Source organism: Periophthalmus magnuspinnatus, chromosome 21 (assembly GCF_009829125.3).
Source record: "Periophthalmus magnuspinnatus isolate fPerMag1 chromosome 21, fPerMag1.2.pri, whole genome shotgun sequence".
Classification (NCBI taxonomy): Eukaryota; Metazoa; Chordata; class Actinopteri; order Gobiiformes; family Gobiidae; genus Periophthalmus; species Periophthalmus magnuspinnatus.
This window is the reverse complement of record NC_047146.1, coordinates 28,845,311-28,866,104: the sequence shown is the minus strand read 5'-3', so window position 1 is coordinate 28,866,104 and position 20,794 is coordinate 28,845,311. Positions and strand designations below refer to the sequence as shown.

General features: G+C 41.2%; 1 protein-coding gene and 1 long non-coding RNA gene across 2 annotated transcripts in view; one reads left to right on the top strand and one right to left on the bottom strand.

The window, feature by feature from the left end:
• The window catches only part of LOC129457312 (uncharacterized), a 348,575-nt gene that overhangs the window by 141,920 nt on the left and 185,861 nt on the right, over positions 1–20,794 (bottom strand). The window lies entirely within an intron of this gene.
• The window catches only part of xpo4 (exportin 4), a 79,822-nt gene that overhangs the window by 1,260 nt on the left and 57,768 nt on the right, over positions 1–20,794 (top strand). Inside the window, exons 2-6 of the mRNA XM_033986799.2 lie at positions 196–301; positions 675–816; positions 1,029–1,167; positions 2,676–2,792; positions 3,179–3,332. Coding sequence (XP_033842690.1) covers positions 196–301; positions 675–816; positions 1,029–1,167; positions 2,676–2,792; positions 3,179–3,332 — 658 coding nt within the window. The remainder of the gene's footprint in view (positions 1–195; positions 302–674; positions 817–1,028; positions 1,168–2,675; positions 2,793–3,178; positions 3,333–20,794) is intronic.

Genomic DNA, 20,794 nt, shown 5'->3' with positions numbered 1-20,794 from the left:
TGGGATACTGGAGATTTACTCACAAGATAGGACTGTGTTGTCGACAGGCTGCTTGTGAATGTAGCAATTCATCGAGTTACCACTCTGATAGCTCCTGTATGTGTATAGACCCTCCTTCTCATTTCTTGTCATAATGTCTTGTATACCACTTATCGTTTTCCTTCATTACTGTCCAATGTGGCGTTTGCTTCCTAGGCTCCACCCTCCATGGTCAGCTCCGAGCAGAGGCAGCACGCGGAACACATCTTCTTGGCCTTCAGGAAGTCTAAGTCCCCGTTTGCGGTGTGCAAACAGATCCTAGGTACCCTGCGCACTAGCACATTCATTGTAAACAAATGGTGAAATCATTTTTTTTATGACCCATGCCCATTTTGTACAATAGAGTAGTTACAGGCCGATGGGCTCTGCTGATAATTGGCTGGATATGTAGAGCAGATTTAGATAACGTAGTAGTAGATAAAGTATTATCTTGTATTATTTTTATATATAAGAATAAGAGTTGGTGAGGGAGTAGGGCCTGGGAGAGATTGCTAGTTTACATGCATGGATGACAATAAAACTTCTTTAGGCATGTTTTTGATGTGGGAACAACGTTATAACATGGTAGAAAGCTCCAAAAAGTCCTTTCTGCATAATTCCCCCTATTTAAAGTGGTATCCTTTTCCCTTTGTCAGAGAGCAGTAAGGTGGACTACGTGCTCTTCCAGGCGGCCACAGCCATTATGGAGGCGGTGGTCCGGGAGTGGATCCTCCTGGAGAAGAGCAGCATCGAGTCTCTGCGAACGTTCCTACTCACCTATGTCCTCCAAAGGCCCAAGTACGCCTGACACACAAATGTACACACACACACACACATACACTATCCACCTATGTCCTACTGAGGCCCAAGTATGTCTAACACAAACACAGACTACACACCTACGTCCAGCAGAGGCCCAAGAATGTCAGACACGTGCACGCAGACACACTCACATGTGTGACACGCATTTGTCTCTACATTTGAGCTGACCCTTGCCCTATGCTGTTCAGTCTGCAGAAGTATGTTCGGGAGCAGATCCTTCTGGCTGTGGCAGTCATCGTTAAGAGGGGTTCTCTGGACAAGTCCATCAGCTGCAAAAGTTTGCTCCACGAAGTGGGCCAGCTGATCAGCAGTGGAAACCCCACAGCCGTGAGCTTGCTCATATCCACTCAGACAGGACACAGTGTGGTTAGGGCTGTGGATTCCATCACATTTAGTCACCCGGCGATACGGAGGACCAAAAGTTACATAATTGGAAATGGGGATTATTCAATTGATGGTTACTTAGTCAACCAAAATTTGTGTTGTATTGACTAATTGTTTTATTTAGAGTATCTGAGGCAACAGCAGAAAGGAGAAGTGAGAGAGTGAGTTAGTAGAAGATTAGGTAGTTTCTGGTATTCTTAAAAAGGCAGAATCAAACTCAGGAGAAGTTTAATATGGCTTTATGTAGAGACATTGTTTCTGCATAAATAGTATTTTTTGTATGAACTCCCATGCAGGTGTAGGCTTTAGAGTGCAGTGAGGGTCAGATATATAGAGATGTGTAATAGTTTTGACACGCCTCCTTTAATTGATGGGCAGGACATGTCTTTATTTGATTAAGAATTTCTTTAGTTGACTACTGCCCTAATTGGAAATAAATAAATACAAGTCTATGCTGCAATATATTAAATCAATTGTGAAAATTGTGAATAAAAATTATAAATGCATACATGCATTTACACATTAATGCATATATTTTGGGTATTAAAAAGCTAAAATATGCTTGCTTTTATATTTCTGTATGTATTCATCACTATAGTTAATTATTTATACATTCATTTTTAAATGCATTCATCCATTTCTTTGTTTTACATTTATTTATTTATACATCTATTTGTTTAAATGTTTTTTATTTGAAATACATTTATTATTGTATTTATTTATTTCCAGTCTTGTCATTTTTGCAAAGGAATTACAGAAATGACATAATTCAGAATAAAACAGTTGATTTACACCACCATAGAAGTGCGTTCTATGGGGATGTGTTTCCATGACTGAAAAAGTGACTTGACTAGTACAAGTTACGTATTCTACTTTAAGGGCCTACGTTGCGCTATTTTCTGATCTGTGTTATGTTTCCTCATCAAAACATGGCTGGAGTTGTGTTTTGTTTCATTCACACATTTAACATGCAAACCCTGCATATTAAGGCAGAGTTCTCTTAAACAGAATACAGGAAGTGCTCCACTGTGTTTTAAACTCCATACATCTTCATTAGAATCATTTGGATGATTTCAGACCTGGAAATTCTAATCAGTTTTAAACATAAGACTAAAGGTAGCTGTTAACTTTAAAACTACCACTACATGTCATCACAAGGTGGAACAGAGCATTTTGAGCTTTGGAGATGTACACAGACTAATAATAAATGGTAATACAAATGTGTGAATGAAACATGACAAAACTCCAGGTATGTTATTGAGGAGATAACAACTCAGTTTTGTGTAATATAGGACCTTTAATGACAGATTTTGATTCTGATAAAAATAATGAGGACTATACTTTTAGATTATATTGGAGCAGCCCTAGTTCTGGTGGTGCCTTGTAGACAGCCTCCAGGTCAGGTCTGTGGAGGTCTTCACTGTGTGCTAGTGATGCCTCTGTGTGTGCAGCAAACCCTGGCCTGCTCAATCCTCATGGCCCTGCTCAGCGAGTTCTCCAGCTCCAGTAAAACCAGTAGCATTGGCCTCAGCATGGAGTTCCACGGCAGCTGCAAGCGGCTCTTCCAGGTCTCACCTTGTCCATTACCAAAGTCCCTCCTCTCACTTCTGCGCTCTCTCCCCTTTGCTCCTCTCTGTTCTCTTCTCTCTCCCCCCCTCTTCTCTTTCCTCTCCACTTCCCCTCCTCTCTCTTCTGCTCTCTCCTCTTTTCTTTCTTCTTTTTCTTTTCTTTTTCTTCTTCTTTTTCTTGTTCTTCTCCTTTCTCTCCTCCTCTTCTCACTTCTCTTCTTTCAGCTCTGTTTTTCTCTCCTCTCTCCTTTTATCTCCATTTATCTCCTCTCCCCTATCTCCTAGCCCCTCTCTCTTTCGCATTGCTCCTTTTCTCTCGTCTCCTCTGCCACTCCTCTCTCCTCTTCCCTCCTCTCTTCTTATGTGTGTCTCCATGTATCTTGTAGGAGGACGCTCTACGGCATATCTTCGTTATGACAATGGAGGTGCTACAGGAGTTCAGCCGCAGAGAGAACCTAAGTGCTCACATGTGCTCAGTGTTCCAGCGCTACCTGGCTCTGGCCAATCAGGTGCTCAGCTGGAACTTCCTGCCCCCAAACCATATCCTTTCTCTGAGACATAAATGTGACAGGTGAGAGCCAATTTTGAAGCATGATATATTGTGATAAACAATAATATTGAAACTACTTTATGCCACTGGTGGAATAACAATAATGCAGGATAATTCTTGTAAACCATTTTAAATGGGCCGTGTCATTAAAGGTCCTGTAGGCCCGAAATTGATTCTTGTGAGCTTACAATGCTGTTAACTCCTCAAAAACAATATATGTACCGTAGCTGTTTTGTTTCATTCACACATGTTTGAGAAACTTTTATTATTAGTCTGTCTACATCTCCAAAGCTCAAAATGCTCTGTTCAAGATAAAGAAATGTACAGGAGTGTGTTAGTATTAAGGTATTTGTGAAGCGGTAGTTTTTAAACAGCTGGCTTTTTACCTACTTCAGTCAAGATTGGCAATTTCTGAGCTGAAATAATTCTAGTGACAGTGTATGTAGTTTAAAAACACTGGAGCACTTGTATTACCACATGACATCACAAGGTGGAGTGTTTTCTGTTTGAGAGAAGAATTCAGCCTAAATATACAGGGTTTGTGTGTTAAACCTACAGCTCCCGGAAGAGCTGTAGGAAGTGTGTGTGTGGAGAGGGAAGCCTGGGCCTCCCTGCTGAAACTGCTGCCTCCGCGAACCGACCCTGGATAAAGCGGATGTTATTTAAGTGAATCTTGAATGGGCAATGGCAAAATATTTGCCAGTCTTCCTTCCTATGGTAGGAACTAGTGTCAATTTTTAAAGCTACACAAGGTACCCAAGCTGCCCTATGTTTCTATGCTGTGTTTGAATCCCTTTCCTTTGAGAGCTGCACCACATCTATTTATGATAGATTTGAAATCAACTTTATCTTGTGTATTGTATTGTGACTTTTGTATTCAATTGCTTCATGCTTTGTTATTACCTATTTACCTTCTCAAAGTTGTATTAGTAAAGTGATTAATGCATGTTTGAGTAATCTTTATTTTCTTATATTCAATACATCATTGCTCCGACCCCTACCCTATTTTCACCACCACCGGTCCACACCCACTGTGACGTACGTACTTACTTCTCCAATTAAATTTTCTCAATCAATCAGTGCTAGAGATAGGATTTGACAGCATTGTGTAGCCATGTTGGCACACATGAAAACAAAACAGGTTCTCACTAGCGCCATCTGCAACTACCGTATTCATAGGGGGGTGCCGACAGCATTTGTTGTGATCACATTTACAGCAATGTCAGCTCCTCTTGGTTTTCCTGGTGAGTTTTCCAGAAATCAACAGACTGATTTCTTTTTTTTAATCACTTTAGATGAATATTTTTAAAGAGGCACTATGTAACTTTTTTGGTGAGGGTTCTGCCTCCTGCTTGTCACCATGCATTTTTGCCTGTAACACTAGTGCTCCTATTAGCCTTTCTTTGTACGATCCATCTGTTTCTTTCAGGCCTTCTGCTGTTTTTGATCCATGTTAGTGTATCACTTGCCATTTAGAGCTGACACTGTTGGTAATGTATTCCTCCTTCCCCATGCAATCCAGTCCTATGCTTATCGAATAGAATTGTACGTAGGAGTTTGAATGTTGCTGAAAGGTAAAACCTTAACTTTAAACCCTGGGCCTCAGATGTGAAAGGTCACTTAGTTTTTTTAGTGTAGTGTGTTCTAGTGTGTGTATTTTGGGAAGGTGTGTCTAATTCATTGCTGTGTTTTATCATTTTTGTTGTCTACTGCACTCTAGTGAAACTGTGTAGTTTTGGCTCTCACAAACCTGCTGGCACATCTTTTAATACTCACCTGCATGTTTTAGGTATGTGCATAGCTTTTGAACAGCTTCTGTTCAGGTGGCGAAACAGGAATGGACCACTAAAGCACACCTATTCTTTGTGCTGCTTATGGCTCTTGCTTAAAAGTTTACAGAGGATAATATACTCATCCTGTAAATAATGGTATATATGCTAAATATTTTGATTTGTATGATATTGTAAGGTTGTTTCCTCATCAAAAACATCTTTTAAATGTCATTTATGCTAGCTTGAGTAATCTAGCAATGTCTCCCAGGCCCTATTCGTACCCTCCTTACGGTTAGCAGTACGATCCTATCCAAAAGTCTGCCCACTACACAAAAGCATGATACAAAACGATACATTACAACTTGCTGTTGTAATAAGTATATATATATATTTTATTTTAATAGCTATATCTCTACTTTTTTATACTATTATTCAGTGTTTTTATGTTGCACTTTACCACTGAAGCAAGTTCCTAGTTTGTGAGTTGTGTTCATTGACAATGGCAGTAAAAGTCTTCTGATTCTGATTTTGATAATAGTGCCCTAAAGGGGGAGTGACTTAGAGAAGATAACATAGGAAGGGATGACACGAAAACTGAAATGTACTAAATATGTTAATATATATATATGGCATTTTCAAAACGACAAAAGGTAACATGGTAATCTAATATATGCAGGAGCTTTTGGGCTTTAGCTTTTGAAAAGCTTTTTTTCTGAGCCCTATCAGAACAAGTATAAGACCACATAGACTAATACACCCATGGACCACTATGGAACCTACTGGATGAGAATACTACAATTTGATTGAGAATCACATTCTATTGTCTAAAGCCCAAAATCACAATAGCAGTTGCCTCTCAGAGCTGAACATGACAATTGATTTAACCAACAAGTTAGAAAATCAACAATGAAAGAGAAACATACAAGCAAATTAATCAACAGAAAACAAGCAAATGTCCCAGAACATCCTCTGTCCTTAGACCCTCCTTCTTGGCAAGGAAAAACAAAAAAAAAACAAAAACCCTAACAGTGGGAAAAAGAGAAACCTCGAGGAGAACCACAGTGGAGGAGAGATCCACTCCCATGGACGGGCAGCTGCAGATGTGTCAAGGACTAATGCGCATCCATTTGCAGATAGTGTTCAGAGCTGTAGAGCCAATGTCTACTCAACTAAGGGACAGAGGGAGGCTTATCCACAGTAGGGTAGCCAGGTATTGGGTCATCCAGCCAGGTGAGGGAAGGGAGGATCTGCTTCCACAGAACAGGATCAGGCCACAGGAGGGGCATCTGGGATCCAGCCATCACCGGGCGATCAGCTGTCAGGCATCTGAGTTACAACAGTTGCACTCCCCAGAGATGAGTGGGACAGGGAAAAACATGTGAATACCAATGAACAAACTCCAGGTGAACTGTTGTTGACAGTTAAAGTAGCAGGAAACAGAGGATAGTGCCTAGGTTACCATATGCCCCCTAATATAGCTGCTCCTAAGGCCACTTAAGAAAAACTGCAGAGAGCAGAGTGCTCTGTTTGGATGATATGGTACTATATCATCTTGAAAATACATGTGGGCCGTACCCTTTATGGCTTTATATGTCAGGAGGAGAACTTTGAATTTAATTATAAACTTGACAGGAAGCCAGTGAAGGGACTCCAGCACTGTGGTAATGTGCTCTCTTCTCTTAGTTCCTGTTAGGAACTTGGCTGCTGCATTTTGAATTAGTTGACCGCTTTTCATAGAGTTTTTAGGTCACGCGGCTAGTAGGCTCAAGACTAGATTACAGTAATCCATGTATAAGTCTGTACAGTAATACAGACTTATGCAAGGATAAGTCAGTGTTGATCTTTGATCTATGTGATCGGGATATTTCTATACAATTATATTTAATGAAATCATTGCAAATGAATGATATAGAATTCTTGACATAACTTCTCTTTTATGACCATACCAGTCCCAGTTCCCCTGTGAGCTTGGGCATTGCAGAGCCGTCCTGATGACTCTTGGATTAGTGGCACATGTTCAGTGACAGTTGCTCACATTGTTGCATAAAGCTTTTGTTGGGCGTGTGGCTTATGGTGGCTCCAGTGTGTGGAGATATGACGGCCCCCTATCACTTTCAAAGGGCTGGTCCTGAGCTGCTCCATGGAGAATGCTTGGCTCGTTCCCACCATACGCCTGCGCTCAAAGGATATAGAGAGGCTATAGGACCCCCGACCCCCGGCCTCGCCATTTGGTATCATACACTCTTGTAGCTTGGGATCAGAACAGGCTCAAGAGATGGAATCTGTTTGGAAATGATGCGCTATATTTTGTGTCTGCATATTGGAATTAAGATAGGAATTTTAATCATAGAAAGCATTTTAATTCCTGTCTGAAATAGGATAATGCAATAGTTTTTTTCATGTCAAGATGTTTGTGAGGGAAAAAAATAATAATTTTACAGTCAACAATTGATAATAAGCAGACCTATTCTGCAAAATTGACTTTTCAGAGCTTTCACTCATGTTATAATTATTTCCCCTCGGCATTTAATCATCCAAAGTTGTATTTGGAGTGATTCATGCAGGATTGAGCAATCTCTTTCTTATTTCCTCTGCTCTGTACTTACTTCGTTCTTCTTGCCATATATTCTCTAGCATGATCTGCAACTATCCATCAGCGGTGCCAACTGCTACACAGCTCTTTGTTGTGATGACGCTGACGGCAACGTCAGCTTCCATATTGCAATTTAAAATATCCAAATTTTAACATAATGATCCATGTTTATTTCTAATATGTTGGTATTTGATCAGCTTTGTCAAACCATTAACAAAAGCAAAACTGATGAGCTTGTAGTTTGTTTCATTCACACGTGTTTGAGTAATCCTATAACACTGAGGTGTCTACATCACCAAAAGCACAAAATGCTCCATTCCACCTTGTGATGTCATGAAGTGGTAGAACGGCTACCTTTTACCTTTTGTTCAGTATAGATTGGCAATTCCAGGACTGAAATTACCCAAATGATTCTAATGATGGTGTTTGGAGTTTTATACTTGACATCTGTATTACCACTTGACATCACACATCACATCAGAGTGTTTTCTGTTTGAGAGAGCTCTCTAAATATGCAGGATTTGTGTCTGTGTGTGAATCCAGGACAACTCCAGGTATGTTTTTCGATGAGGGAACAAAATTATAACTTGGATCAGAAAATGCTGTAACACTGGCCCTTTAATGTAACAAAAACAGACTGATACAAAGTGGTAAATTTTTAGGTTGATGTTTAATACATTGAATTGAAAGTTATTCCTCACTTACCATATTCTGTGCATCTTAATTATTCACTATGATGAGTTTATGAGCACTTTTCCCAACTCTCAGAGACCATTGTGAGGTTTTGCCATGACAGTAAAACAAATAACTAGCCTGCTAGCCTACACTTACTGATTATCGAACAATGCCATGCTTTCTTATTGGATGCAGACAATACACAGCGGGCTTACTTTGACCTCAAGAGCTGCTTATACAATATATCTGTAGTGGGGACTAATTTTGCTCAAATACATAGAAAAAAATGGACATAGGCCCTTTAATTTGTTATGTTTATTTTCTGGAACAGTATATTGGACATGGGTTAAGGCTTCTCTATTGGCCTTTCACTACATCTGAAACAAATAACTGGACCAGTTAGTACCAGTACCAGAGTGTACCAGTGCGTTCCCCTCGCCGTGGCCTGGTCCAAGTATGCCAGTAGTGGTGTGTGAAAGCCCACTGGACCCAGGTGAAGGACACATGAGGCTTCTGTAAACTGAAGCCTCATGTGTCTGCCTGCTCTGCTGTGTCAACATGGGCTGCACGCTCCGACAGCTGGTGCACGCCTACAGGCTGTCTGGAGAGCTGCACTGTGCCTTTCACCAGCACCCATATACCCATATACACTTTTTGCATGTATATGTTTGCTTTGCACTTGTTGGGAACTTTTTCAATTCTTTTTGTAACAGATAAAATTTGAACAGTACAGTGAGAGTTGAAACAGTAGTTGTAGTAACCTAATAAGGTTTCATTATGTGGTCTACAGTGGTGGAAGAACAACTTAATTTTGCTAAGTAAAAGAAGAGATAAAAGAGCAAAAAAAAAACCTCAAGTAAAAGTATCACATGAAAAGGTAGTTTTACATCCCGTCCTGGAGAGAACACTGCTGGAAGAACGTTATTAGATATTTTAGAACTCCAGCCCAGGGGAGCAATAAGTCAGCATGCTGGAGACAGTGTGGTTCTGAGGAGGGGAATCAATACCACATATTTTGGGCTTGCTCCAAATTAAAACTGTATTGGAGTGAGATCCATGCACGGTTAAACTTAGTTTTGGAGTGAACATGCCATTCAACTTTGAAACTTTGTACTTAGGAGGGGTTGCTCTTTTGGAACGGAGAAGTGATAAAAAGCTGTTGCAAGCCCTCCTGGCAGCAAGTAAAAAGAACATCACTAAAAAATGGCTAAATTCTGCTCCGCCTTCAGTGGATGGCTGGATTGATATAGTAAATGAAATATTTAGGATGGAAAGGCTAACGTACACAATAAATATTCAAAGGAACAAATTTTATTGTATTTGGAACAAGTGGATTAAGTATATCGCTCCAATTAGAACAGACTTTTTGTGACTTCTCCATTTTGGGTGAAGATTTATATTTTTATGGTATAATGCATATATAAATGTTTGACTACACTTTATTTTTCCATGTAAGCACCCCGGTTTTTGTAAATAGTTTTTGGGTTTGTTTTTTTTTTTGTTTTTTTTTTACTTCTTTAATATGTTAAAACGGGATGGGACTAATTGACCATGGTATAGTTTTGACAAGCACTTTTCTTAGGGGCTTTGATCAATAATGTTTCATACAATACTTGTACTGGGAAAATGTGCCTGTAATATGTGCTCTTCCCGAAATAAAATATTCATTTAAAAAAAAGAAAAGGTAGTTTTAACAAGTGTTAAATTACTTAATATATATATTTTTTTTCAGATTTTGAGATCTAATAAAGCTTCAAATGTTATTGATTTTGATTGATTCTGGTTTTCAACATATTTGGTTATCTTTGATCACGCCGAAGATCATAAATCTGTTCTAATATAAAATAGTTTTGCAATAGAATCCAAATAGAATTTGCCTTACTGGATCCAAAAATCATTAATTAAGTTTTCTTAAACTTATTTAAATCAAACCATTTTTTGAATTGTATCAACTCTGTTTCAGCTTGTGAAATTAACTGATCAACATCAAATCCTCAACAATATAAATTTGCATCATCTGCAAAACTTACCAACTTTAATATTCCAGATACTTTACAAATGTCATTCAAATAAAGAATGAATAATTTTCGCCCCAGAACAGAACCTTTGGGAATTCTGCATGATAGAGCTTTATGAAGCAATACTACGTGATACCATTCATTTCGACATATTGATGCCTATTGTTTAAGTAGCTTTTTAATGACTCCTCTGGTCCTATAACAATCACACTTCTGTAAGAGTAAATTATGGTCAACAGTGTCGAATACTTTACGTAGATTGATAAATATACCAATTGTGTTTTTTTTATCAACTGCTGATGTTACATTTTCTATAAAATCCATCATCTAGAGATGTAGACTTACTACTACGAAATCCATACTGTTGATCACATAATATGCTAGATTTTTCTAGAAAACTATCCAGTTGTTGAACAAACAACTTTTCCAGTATTTTGCAAATTAATCTAATAATGAACTGGGCCTATAGTTAGTTACTTGTTGCTTATCACCATCTTTAAAAAAAAAAATTGTACTTTATTCAAATTTGAAAGAATATACCTCCACAAATCACAACATTTATAATGCCACTGTTTCCATAATACCCATCTTCAATACAGCAGTTGTGTTTATACAAGGTATTATAACATACATTAAAAAAAACAAACAAAAAAAACAAGTCAACAATAACATAACTTTGTATCTTGAACTAGGGTGTAAGAAATCATGTCATTTTGCCTCTCACCAGGGCACACTTATATAAGGTAAGGAAGAGAAAAATAAAAAGACTAAAAAGAAAATTTAAGACTGCACGGGCATCCTCAGTCAGCCCTATACAAAGTCTGATCTACTTTGTCTAATGTATTGTAGCTATTCTTTCCAAATTTTATTAAATTTGTCCACTTCCAACCTAACAGATGCAGTCACTTTCTCCAGATTATAGATGTTAAACATAACATCTACCCATTCTTCCACCCTAGGCACCAGATCTGTTTGCCATTTTCTCCTGATTGCCTTTTTACTAGCCAGTAACATTATTCTCATTTTGTAATCTTTTCTTCTTAAGTTTTGAAATTCTATATCTAGGAAAGACTGAAATATTGAATTTAAGGTAATTTTAATATTCAATACTTCATCCAGTCCAATACTGGATTATTGAGGGGCAACCCCAGAAGATGTGGAAGTGATCTGCCTTATCTGCACCACAAGACCTCTAATATTTTGTATCTGCATACTTTCTCTATGCCGGAGTTAGGATTAAACATATTATATGCTTCCATCCATACTCCCTCCAAAACCAAGAGCTGGTGGTTTTCCATTGATAAGAACTTATTTGTTCCCAATCCACACCTAAAATGTTAATCTTTGCTTGCCTTTCCCATCTTTCTTTTACATATTCTGTGATTTCCACTTTTAGATCCTCTAATGCTGTGTACAATTTCGAAATAACTTTACCACTTAACTCTGATTTTGAAGCATTTATGATAATTTTCAGAATATCTGTCTGCGATAAATCGAAATTCACATTTTTTTGTTCTTGCTTTAGATAATGCCTTAGCTGCAGGTATCTGTAAAAATCCTGGTTACATAGACTGTACAAATCTTTTAACTGCTGAAAACTCATCACATCATCTCTTTTAATCATCTCCCAATACATTTTTGGACCGTTTTCCCATATTTTAAATGTTCCATCCAATTTGTTTGGCTCAAAATCAGTGTCATAGGCGATCCATCTCAAGAATCTGCACTGTTCTGTTAGATTATGCTTTTTCATAATCTCAGACAAAATCAATAGAGACACCCACAGCCATGAGTTAACCATTTGTTTCCAGTTTGTCTGTAGTTGCACATCACACATTAAAGCTTGTATTGGTGGCATAATTTTCTCTTCAATGTCTATCCATCTTCAGTGTACCCTGGGTCACTCAAACTCAACAAGACCTTCAACTGAGCAGCTTGATAATAGCTCTTTAGGCATGGCAGCACTAGACCACCTTTCTTTGCAGTTGTAAAGTTCTATATTTAATACGTGGCCTCGGTGAGTCAGTGTCAGGGGTTCGGCGGAGGTCAAGACACGCACCCGACTCATATGATTCGTGGACTGCGAGTGTCTCCAGATGCTGGCCGTGTCCCAATTCGACAAATGCACCCTTGTGCCTATCAAAGTACCCGCCCGACTTAAATGAGCCATTCAAACGGTATAAAAACATAAAACGACATAAAAACGAAGAAAAGGAACAGACTTTGCTGTGAAAATGACAGAGTGGCCAAGGTGAAGCCATGCATTTCTGAACTGGTCTCTCAAAGGCAACAGTAGAAGTCACACTGATTTGCAGTAAATATTCATTATTATTCTAGCCTGATGGAAATTAGGGGATGGGTGTGTTTAAATGTTAAAAATAATCCATCCATCCATCCATTTTCTTCCGCTTATCCGGGGCCGGGTCGCGGGGGCAGCAGTTTAAGCAGGGACTCCCAGACTTCCCTCACTCCGGACACATCCTCCAGCTCCTCCGGTGGGACCCCAAGGCGTTCCCAGGCCAGCCGAGAGACATAGTCCCTCCAGCGTGTCCTGGGTCTTCCCCGGGGCCTCCTCCCGGTGGGACATGCCCAGAACACCTCCCTAGGGAGGCGTCCAGGAGGCATCCTGAGCAGATGCCCGAGCCACCTCAGCTGGTTCCTCTCAACGTGCAGGAGCAGCGGCTCTACTCCGAGCTCCTCCCGTGTGACCGAGCACCTCACCCTATCCCTAAGGGTGCGCCCGGCCACTCTGCGGAGGAAGCCCATTTCAGCCGCTTGTATCCGCGATCTTGTCCTTTCGGTCATTACCCAGAGCTCATGACCATAGGTGAGGGTAGGAACGTAGATTGACCGGTAAATCGAGAGCTTCGCCTTCCGGCTCAGCTCCTTCTTTACCACAACGGACCGATACAGCATCCGCATCACTGCAGACGCTGCACCGATCCGCCTGTCAATCTCACGCTCCATCCTTCCCTCACTCGTGAACAAGACCCCAAGATACTTGAACTCCTCCACTTGGGGCAGAGACTCACCACCCACCCGGAGAGAGCAAACCACCTTTTTCCGGTCGAGAACCATGGCCTCGGATTTGGAGGAGCTGATTCTCATCCCAGCCGCTTCACACTCGGCTGCAAACCGCCCCAGTGCCTGCTGCAGGTCCTGGCTCGATGAAGCCATCAGGACAACATCATCTGCAAACAGCAGAGATGAAATCCTGTGGTTCCCAAACCAGGCCCCCTCCGGCCCCTGGCTGCGCCTAGAAATTCTGTCCATAAATATAATGAACAGAACCGGTGACAAAGGGCAGCCCTGGCGGAGTCCAACATGCACTGGGAACAGGTCTGACTTACTGCCGGCAATGCGAACACAGCTCCTGCTCCGGTCATACAGGGACCGGACAGCCCTTAGCAAAGAGCCCCGGACCCCATACTCCCAGAGCACCCCCCAAAGGACACCACGAGGGACACGGTCGAATGCCTTCTCCAGATCCACAAAACACATGTGGACTGGTTGGGCATACTCCCATGAGCCCTCGAGGACCCGATGGAGAGTATAGAGCTGGTCCAGTGTTCCACGACCAGGACGAAAACCACACTGCTCCTCCTGAATCCGAGGTTCGACTATCGGTCGGATTCTCCTCTCCAGTACCCTGGAATAGACCTTACCGGGAAGGCTGAGGAGTGTGATTCCCCTGTAATTGGAACACACCCTCCGGTCCCCCTTTCTTATTCAGAGGGACCACCACCCCGGTCTGCCATTCCACAGGCACTGTTCCCGACCGCCACGCGATGTTGCAGAGACGTGTCAGCCAAGACAGCCCCACAACATCCAGAGACTTGAGGTACTCAGGACGGATCTCGTCCACCCCCGGAGCCTTGCCACCGAGGAGCTTGCCAACCACCTCAGTGATGGACGAGTCCGCCTCTGGGTCCCCAGTTTCTGCTTCCTCCTCGGAAGACGTGACAGTGGGATTGAGGAGATCCTCAAAGTATTCCTTCCACCGCCCGACAACATCCCCAGTCGAGGTCAGCAGCTCTCCACCCGCACTGTAAACAGTGTTGGTGAAGCACTGCTTCCCCCTCCTGAGGCGTCGGACGGTTTGCCAGAATCTCTTTGAGGCCGTCCGATAGTCCTCCTCCATGGCCTCCCCGAACTCCTCCCAACCCCGAGTTTTTGCCTCTGTGACTGCCCGAGCCGCGGCACGCTTGGCCCGCCGGTACTCATCAGCTGCCTCAGGAGTCCCACGAGCCAACAAGGCTCGATAGGACTCCTTCTTCAGCTTGACGGCATCCCTTACTTCCGGTGTCCACCACCGGGTTCGGGGATTGCCGCCGCGACAAGCACCACAGACCTTACGACCACAGCTACGAGCAGCCGCATCGACAATAGAGGTGGAGAACATGGCCCACTCGGAGTCCATGTCTCCAACCTCCCCCGGGATCAGGGAGAAGCTCTCCCGGAGGTGGGAGTTGAAGACCCCCCTGACAGAGGGCTCCGCCAGACGTTCCCAGCAGACCCTCACGATGCGCTTGGGCCTGCCAGGTCTGTCCGGCTTCCTCCTCCGCCAGCGGATCCAACTCACCACCAGGTGGTGATCAGTTGACAGCTCAGCCCCTCTCTTCACCCGAGTGTCCAAGACACGCGGTCGGAGGTCAGATGACACGACAACAAAGTCGATCATCGACCTCCGACCTAGAGTGTCCTGGTGCCATGTGCACCGATGGACACTCTTGTGCTCAAACATGGTGTTTGTTATGGACAAGCTGTGACTAGCACAAAAGTCCAATAACAAAACACCGCTCGGGTTCAGATCGGGGAGGCCGTTCCTCCCAATCACGCCCCTCCAAGTGTCACTGTCGTTACCCACATGGGCGTTGAAGTCCCCCAGGAGAACAACGGAGTCCCCGGTTGGTGCACTGTCTAGTACCCCTCCCAGGGACTCCAAGAAGGCCGGGTACTCTGCACTGCTGTTTGGCCCGTAGGCCGACACAACAGTGAGAGACCTGTCCCCGACCCGAAGGCGCAGGGACGCGACCCTCTCGTTCACCGGAGTGAACCCCAACACGCAGTGGCTGAGCTGTGGGGCAATGAGCAAGCCCACACCAGCTCGCCGCCACTCCCCGCGGGCAACGCCAGAGAAATGGAGAGTCCAACCCCTCTCAAGAAGTTGGGTTCCAGAGCCCAAGCTGTGCGTGGAGGTGAGGCCGACTATATCTAGCCGGTAACGCTCAACCTCCCGCACAAGCTCAGGCTCCTTCCCCCCCAGCGAGGTGACATTCCACGTCCCCAGAGCTAGTCTCCATGTCCGGAGATCCGGTTGTCGAGGTCCCCGCCTTCGACTGCCGCCCGGATCTCTCCGCACCCGCCCCTCATGGCTCCTCCCGCAGGTGGTGGGTCCACGGGAGGGTTAAAAATAATGAATAGCATAAATACAATAAGTTAATTATTGGAATACATAAGGTTAAAAATTAAAATAATTTCAGTGTGGTAGTATTAAAAAAGATCAAGTCTTTGTAAAAGGTATGTAATTTGGAGTTCATGCATTGTACTGGTTTTATTCTTTGAACACAGTGATGTTAATGCACATTTCATTTTGTGCACCAGTAAAACATACATGTCTTGAATTTGAAAAAAAAAAAAAGTTTTCAATAAAGAAGGGTTCGGTGAATGTGCATATTAAACTGGTTGGGTTCAGTACCTCCAACAAGGTTAAGAACCACTGATCTAGATATCATTTTGTCCCACTATTTAAAGTCTTTATCTGTTACCTCAAGTGAAAGATTTTGAAATATGTATAGTAACCGAGGCAAAACTTCATTTTTATCACCTCCACTCTTGATGCCAAATGGAACTAAATTCCACCGAGATAGATCTGTTTTAATATTAGATAGTCATAGTTAGAAGCTTTCAGGGTTTCCAGATCTTTTGTCAAAAGAATACACAAATACTTCATTGGCTGCTGATTGGCTGCAATTAATCATGCAATTCACTTTTATTTTTTTGCTCGGCTCATAATTGAAAGTTTTAGCCTGTTTTTTTTGCAAATTAATTTTGTAACCTGACATTATCCCAAACTCTGTCATTGTTGTCATCAAAATTGACAATGGTGAGTCTGGGTTCTCCATCCAATTAAGACATTGTCTCAAACAAGGCTATTTTCTGTTCTATTCCTGACTTTTAGTATACCTTTAATATACTCTGTTTTATCCATTGGCTTAATGGTTCTAGGAAGATGGCAAATAATAATGGGCTGACTGACCATCCTTGACGGCATCCCCTTTCTAGATTGATTGCCTTAGATAGACTACCATTAACCTTGATCCTTGCTATAGGATCCAGGATCCTATATATGCTATAGGACTCCTTGTGGAAGTTAAATTCCTTCACGACTTTAAACAGAAATTCCCATCCAACTGAATTAAATGCCTTTTCGGCATCCATTCCCAAAAATTGCAGCTTCCAATTTCCTTTCTGTGATATATTGCATGACATGTAAAGCACGATTGATGTTGTCATGCGTTTGCCTTTTTTTTTTTTATAAATACGGTCTGGTCTAAACTAATAATTTCTGATAGGATATTCTCGATTCTCTGTGCTAAAATCACTGTAAAGAGTCTATAATCCACATTAAGCACACTTATTGGTCTGTAATTTGAGTAATCAGTTCCATCTTTATCCTCCTTTGTTATCACAGAAATTATGGCTTCCCTCCAAGATTCAGGAATTCTACCCCCTTTAATATCCAGTTAAATGTTCAGTCCTACTCAGTAGTGGGACTAGTGTTTTCCTATATATTTTATACCATTCAGAGCTAAAACCGTTCACTCCAGGACTTTTGCTGTTATGGAGCTTGGAAATTGCTGAGTTGATTTCATCTGCTGTTATTTCAGTCATTAACCTTTTGTTCTGTTCCTCTGTTATTTGTGGTAAAAGTAACTGCTCTGGAAATGAGTCTATTTGGGACTCATATTTTTTTATTCTGGCATACAGCTTGGTATAGTAGTCTACAAAGCACTTATGAATATCTTCTGTTTTCTATACAATTTGTTTTGTTTTTGGGTCTTTCATCTTATAAACATGTCTTGTTGTCTGTTTTCTTTTTAGTCTATAAGCCAATAGTTTTGCAGATTTGCTCCCCACTTCATAATATCTGTTTGGTGTAGATCATTTTCTTTTGGATTTCTTCTGACATAATGCTTAATTAATTTCTGCCCTTTTTGTTTTAATCTCATCATTAATTTTACTGTCCACATTGTTTTTGTTTATCCCTTCCAGTTTTCTCAGATCAATTTGTAGATATGTCAGTGTAGTTTGTTTCATCCTTTTCATGTATGTAGATTTAGCTATCAACTTTCCTCTTAATACCGCCTTGCATGCATCCCATAATACAGGAGGCGATACCTCATCATTATCATTTACTTCAATATATTCAGAAATTTACCTCTCAATTTCTTCTCTCATCTGACCATTGAGTAGGCTTGAGTTCAGTCTCCACACTGTTGTTTTCCTCTCAGTATCGATGCATATTTTTTAAAAAATAGTGGGCAGTGGTCTGACAAATTCATTACTCCAATATGACAACTTTTTACGCTGTATCAGTCCCGTCTCTGTACTAGAAAATAGTCGTTGAGTATAAGGTTTGGGGTGCGAAGTAATAGGTATAATCTTTTTTAAATGGGTGAAGTTCCCTCCAGATGTCTAAAATCCCAATTTATGATATCAATGTAGAAATTATTTTACCAGTAGTATTTTTTAGTCGGGCTTTCCCAGGGGACTAAAGCTGTGGGGTGAGCCTCTGGTTAAGGTCACCACCACCAATCAGCACCCCTTCACTCTCTGTTGTCACCAAATCCAAGATGTGTCTAAAGAAACTCCAATCAGAGCCTGGAGAGGCATAAATGTTGACCAATGTAACCAATATTCCCTCTAGTCTACCCATCACTGGAATATATCAACCTTTCCCATTCTTTAGCGTTTTTAGCATTTCAAAACTAATTCTGTTGGATATCAGTATATACAACAAAAACATCCCTGACTAATGCTAAACAAAACAAAGAGAGGAAAACACTCAATTGTCCATGTACATAGCTTGTACCATGAATTATCAGAAGCAAAGCAATCTTACGTTAGTCACTTTATTGGTTAGGAAACTCCTGTTGTTCTAGTGGCTCCCTCACTAGTCCTCGTCCCTGCTTCTTCTGTAGTTGAAGGCTTTCAGTTTCTGATTGCATCCCAGAGATGATACATGGTCCGGCCTGTCTGCCTCCTTTGCGGAGCGCCACATCTGACGTGAAATCCTCCTTATCGGGTCCTCCGCAGGCTTGACAATGCGCACTTGGAATCCTCTTGCAACCATGTCTTTTGTTGCTTCTATTGCTGTACTATATATATGCCGGTCTCCTATTCATAAAAAACATGGAGTTTTGCCGGAAAAGGTATTTGAAATCATATTTTTTTCTCTTAACGGCCTAGTGTAGTCCTTTCTTTTCTTCATTACTTCAGGTGCATAATCATGATCCATATAAACCTGCTGCTCCTCATACAGGAGACCCCTCTTCTCCCATGCCTTCTTGATTATTTCTTCTTTGCTCTTGTAGTTTGAGAGCTTCACAATAATCGATCATGGGGGTGCATCTTTGGAAGGAGGAGGACCCAACGCTCTGTGGGCTCTCTCCATTCAAAAGCACAAAAGTTGGCGGCAACTCGAGTTTCTCTCTGAGTAGAGCCTCTACGAATACTCCAACTGATACTGCGCCATTCTCCGCTTCTTCTTTGATACCGTGAATATATATATTATTTCGAGTAGCATGGCCTTCCTGATCAATCAGTCTCTCACCCACAGTGCGTTTTTCTGCTTCATCTATCCTGGCTTTCTTTGTTCTTCTTTTATGTCTTTAAGGTTTTCCATGCTTTCTCGATGGAAATATTTTATCTCCTGCAAGACTAGCCTCCAAATCTGACATTTTCTTATCCACTTGTGTTCTTTCAGGGGAGTCTTCAGTTAGCATGTCAGCCTTTGCACCAGCTAGCTCCACTCTTAGCTTAGCTTGTTCCTCATTTTCGTTTGATTCAGTGGTACAAATACATTTTTTGTTTTGCGTCTTGTCATCATCAAGGCCGCCAATATTGCCTTGATATCTTCTCTTTTCACTTCAGAGTTTAATCATATGGGCTTATCACAACTTATTTCTGGGGGGCTATGTTTTTATGCTGTTGCCATGTTTGAGTTCCGGTTGGAAGTCTAAAGAGTCTCCGCTTATCACCATCTTTATAGGTAGGAAGCACCAGTTTAATTTTCTCAGTAAATGTTCATGTTGCAGATAAGTTAAAAGCTTAACTATACTGTTAATGACCTCCTTGATTATTGACATATGAATATTGTTACAATCTGTAGATCTCTTGCTCTTACATTTTCTTACCACCTCTAATATGTCACTCTCAAACACACTTCCACACATGACGTCTCAAACTACCATACATGACCATTCACACAGACTGGCTCCTTCTTTTCTGGATCACTCGAGAAAACTCTAAACCTAAAACATAATTCTGCCCACACCAGTCCATCTTTTCCACAATCAGGGAATAATTTAGCTCCATAAAATGCTTCTTTATAAAAGAAAAAGATATTTAGATAACTGTACACTGTATCTACAGTGTACAGTTGTTTACATACATTGTCAGTTACTTTGCCATCATTTTTCATTATTCTTAATGAATGTTTGGAATTAGGCTGATCACCTCCTTAGAGTCCAAGTTGCCTTGATATTGGGTTTAAACATTCTCAATAGTATGCTATAATAATATTGCTTCTGTTCTCTTATAATTGTAGTTAGTCTATTTCTATACTGTTTTTACTTTACTTCATTTTCCTTGATAGGTTGTTTTATACATTTTTTATATAACTGATTTTTCTTTCTACATGATTTTTCCAGACCGCGTGTTATCCGTGGCTCATATCTATTTTTATGTTTAACTTTGACTCTCCTTGCTGGACAATAATAGTCATACAATGACATAAATGTATCAAGAAACGGATTATGGGAATCATTTGTATTTTCAATGTCGACCTCATTCAAATCATGATTACCAAGTTCCTCTTTAAACGGCTCAGTTGTCTCTGGCTGTATAGCTCTCTGTAACTTATTGTTAACAAAATCACTTGTCTTAGTATACTATCTGGTAAAAAAAAAAAAAAAAGTCGCCACCGAAAAAAAAGTTCACACATTCTAATATTTTGTTGGACCACCTTTAGCTTTGATTACAGCACACATTCGCTGTGGCATTGTTTCGATAAGCTTCTGAAATGTCACAAGATTTATTTCCATCCAGTGTCGCATTAATTTTTGCAGCACATTCCAAAGATTCTCAATGGGGTTAAGGTCTCTGGTGGC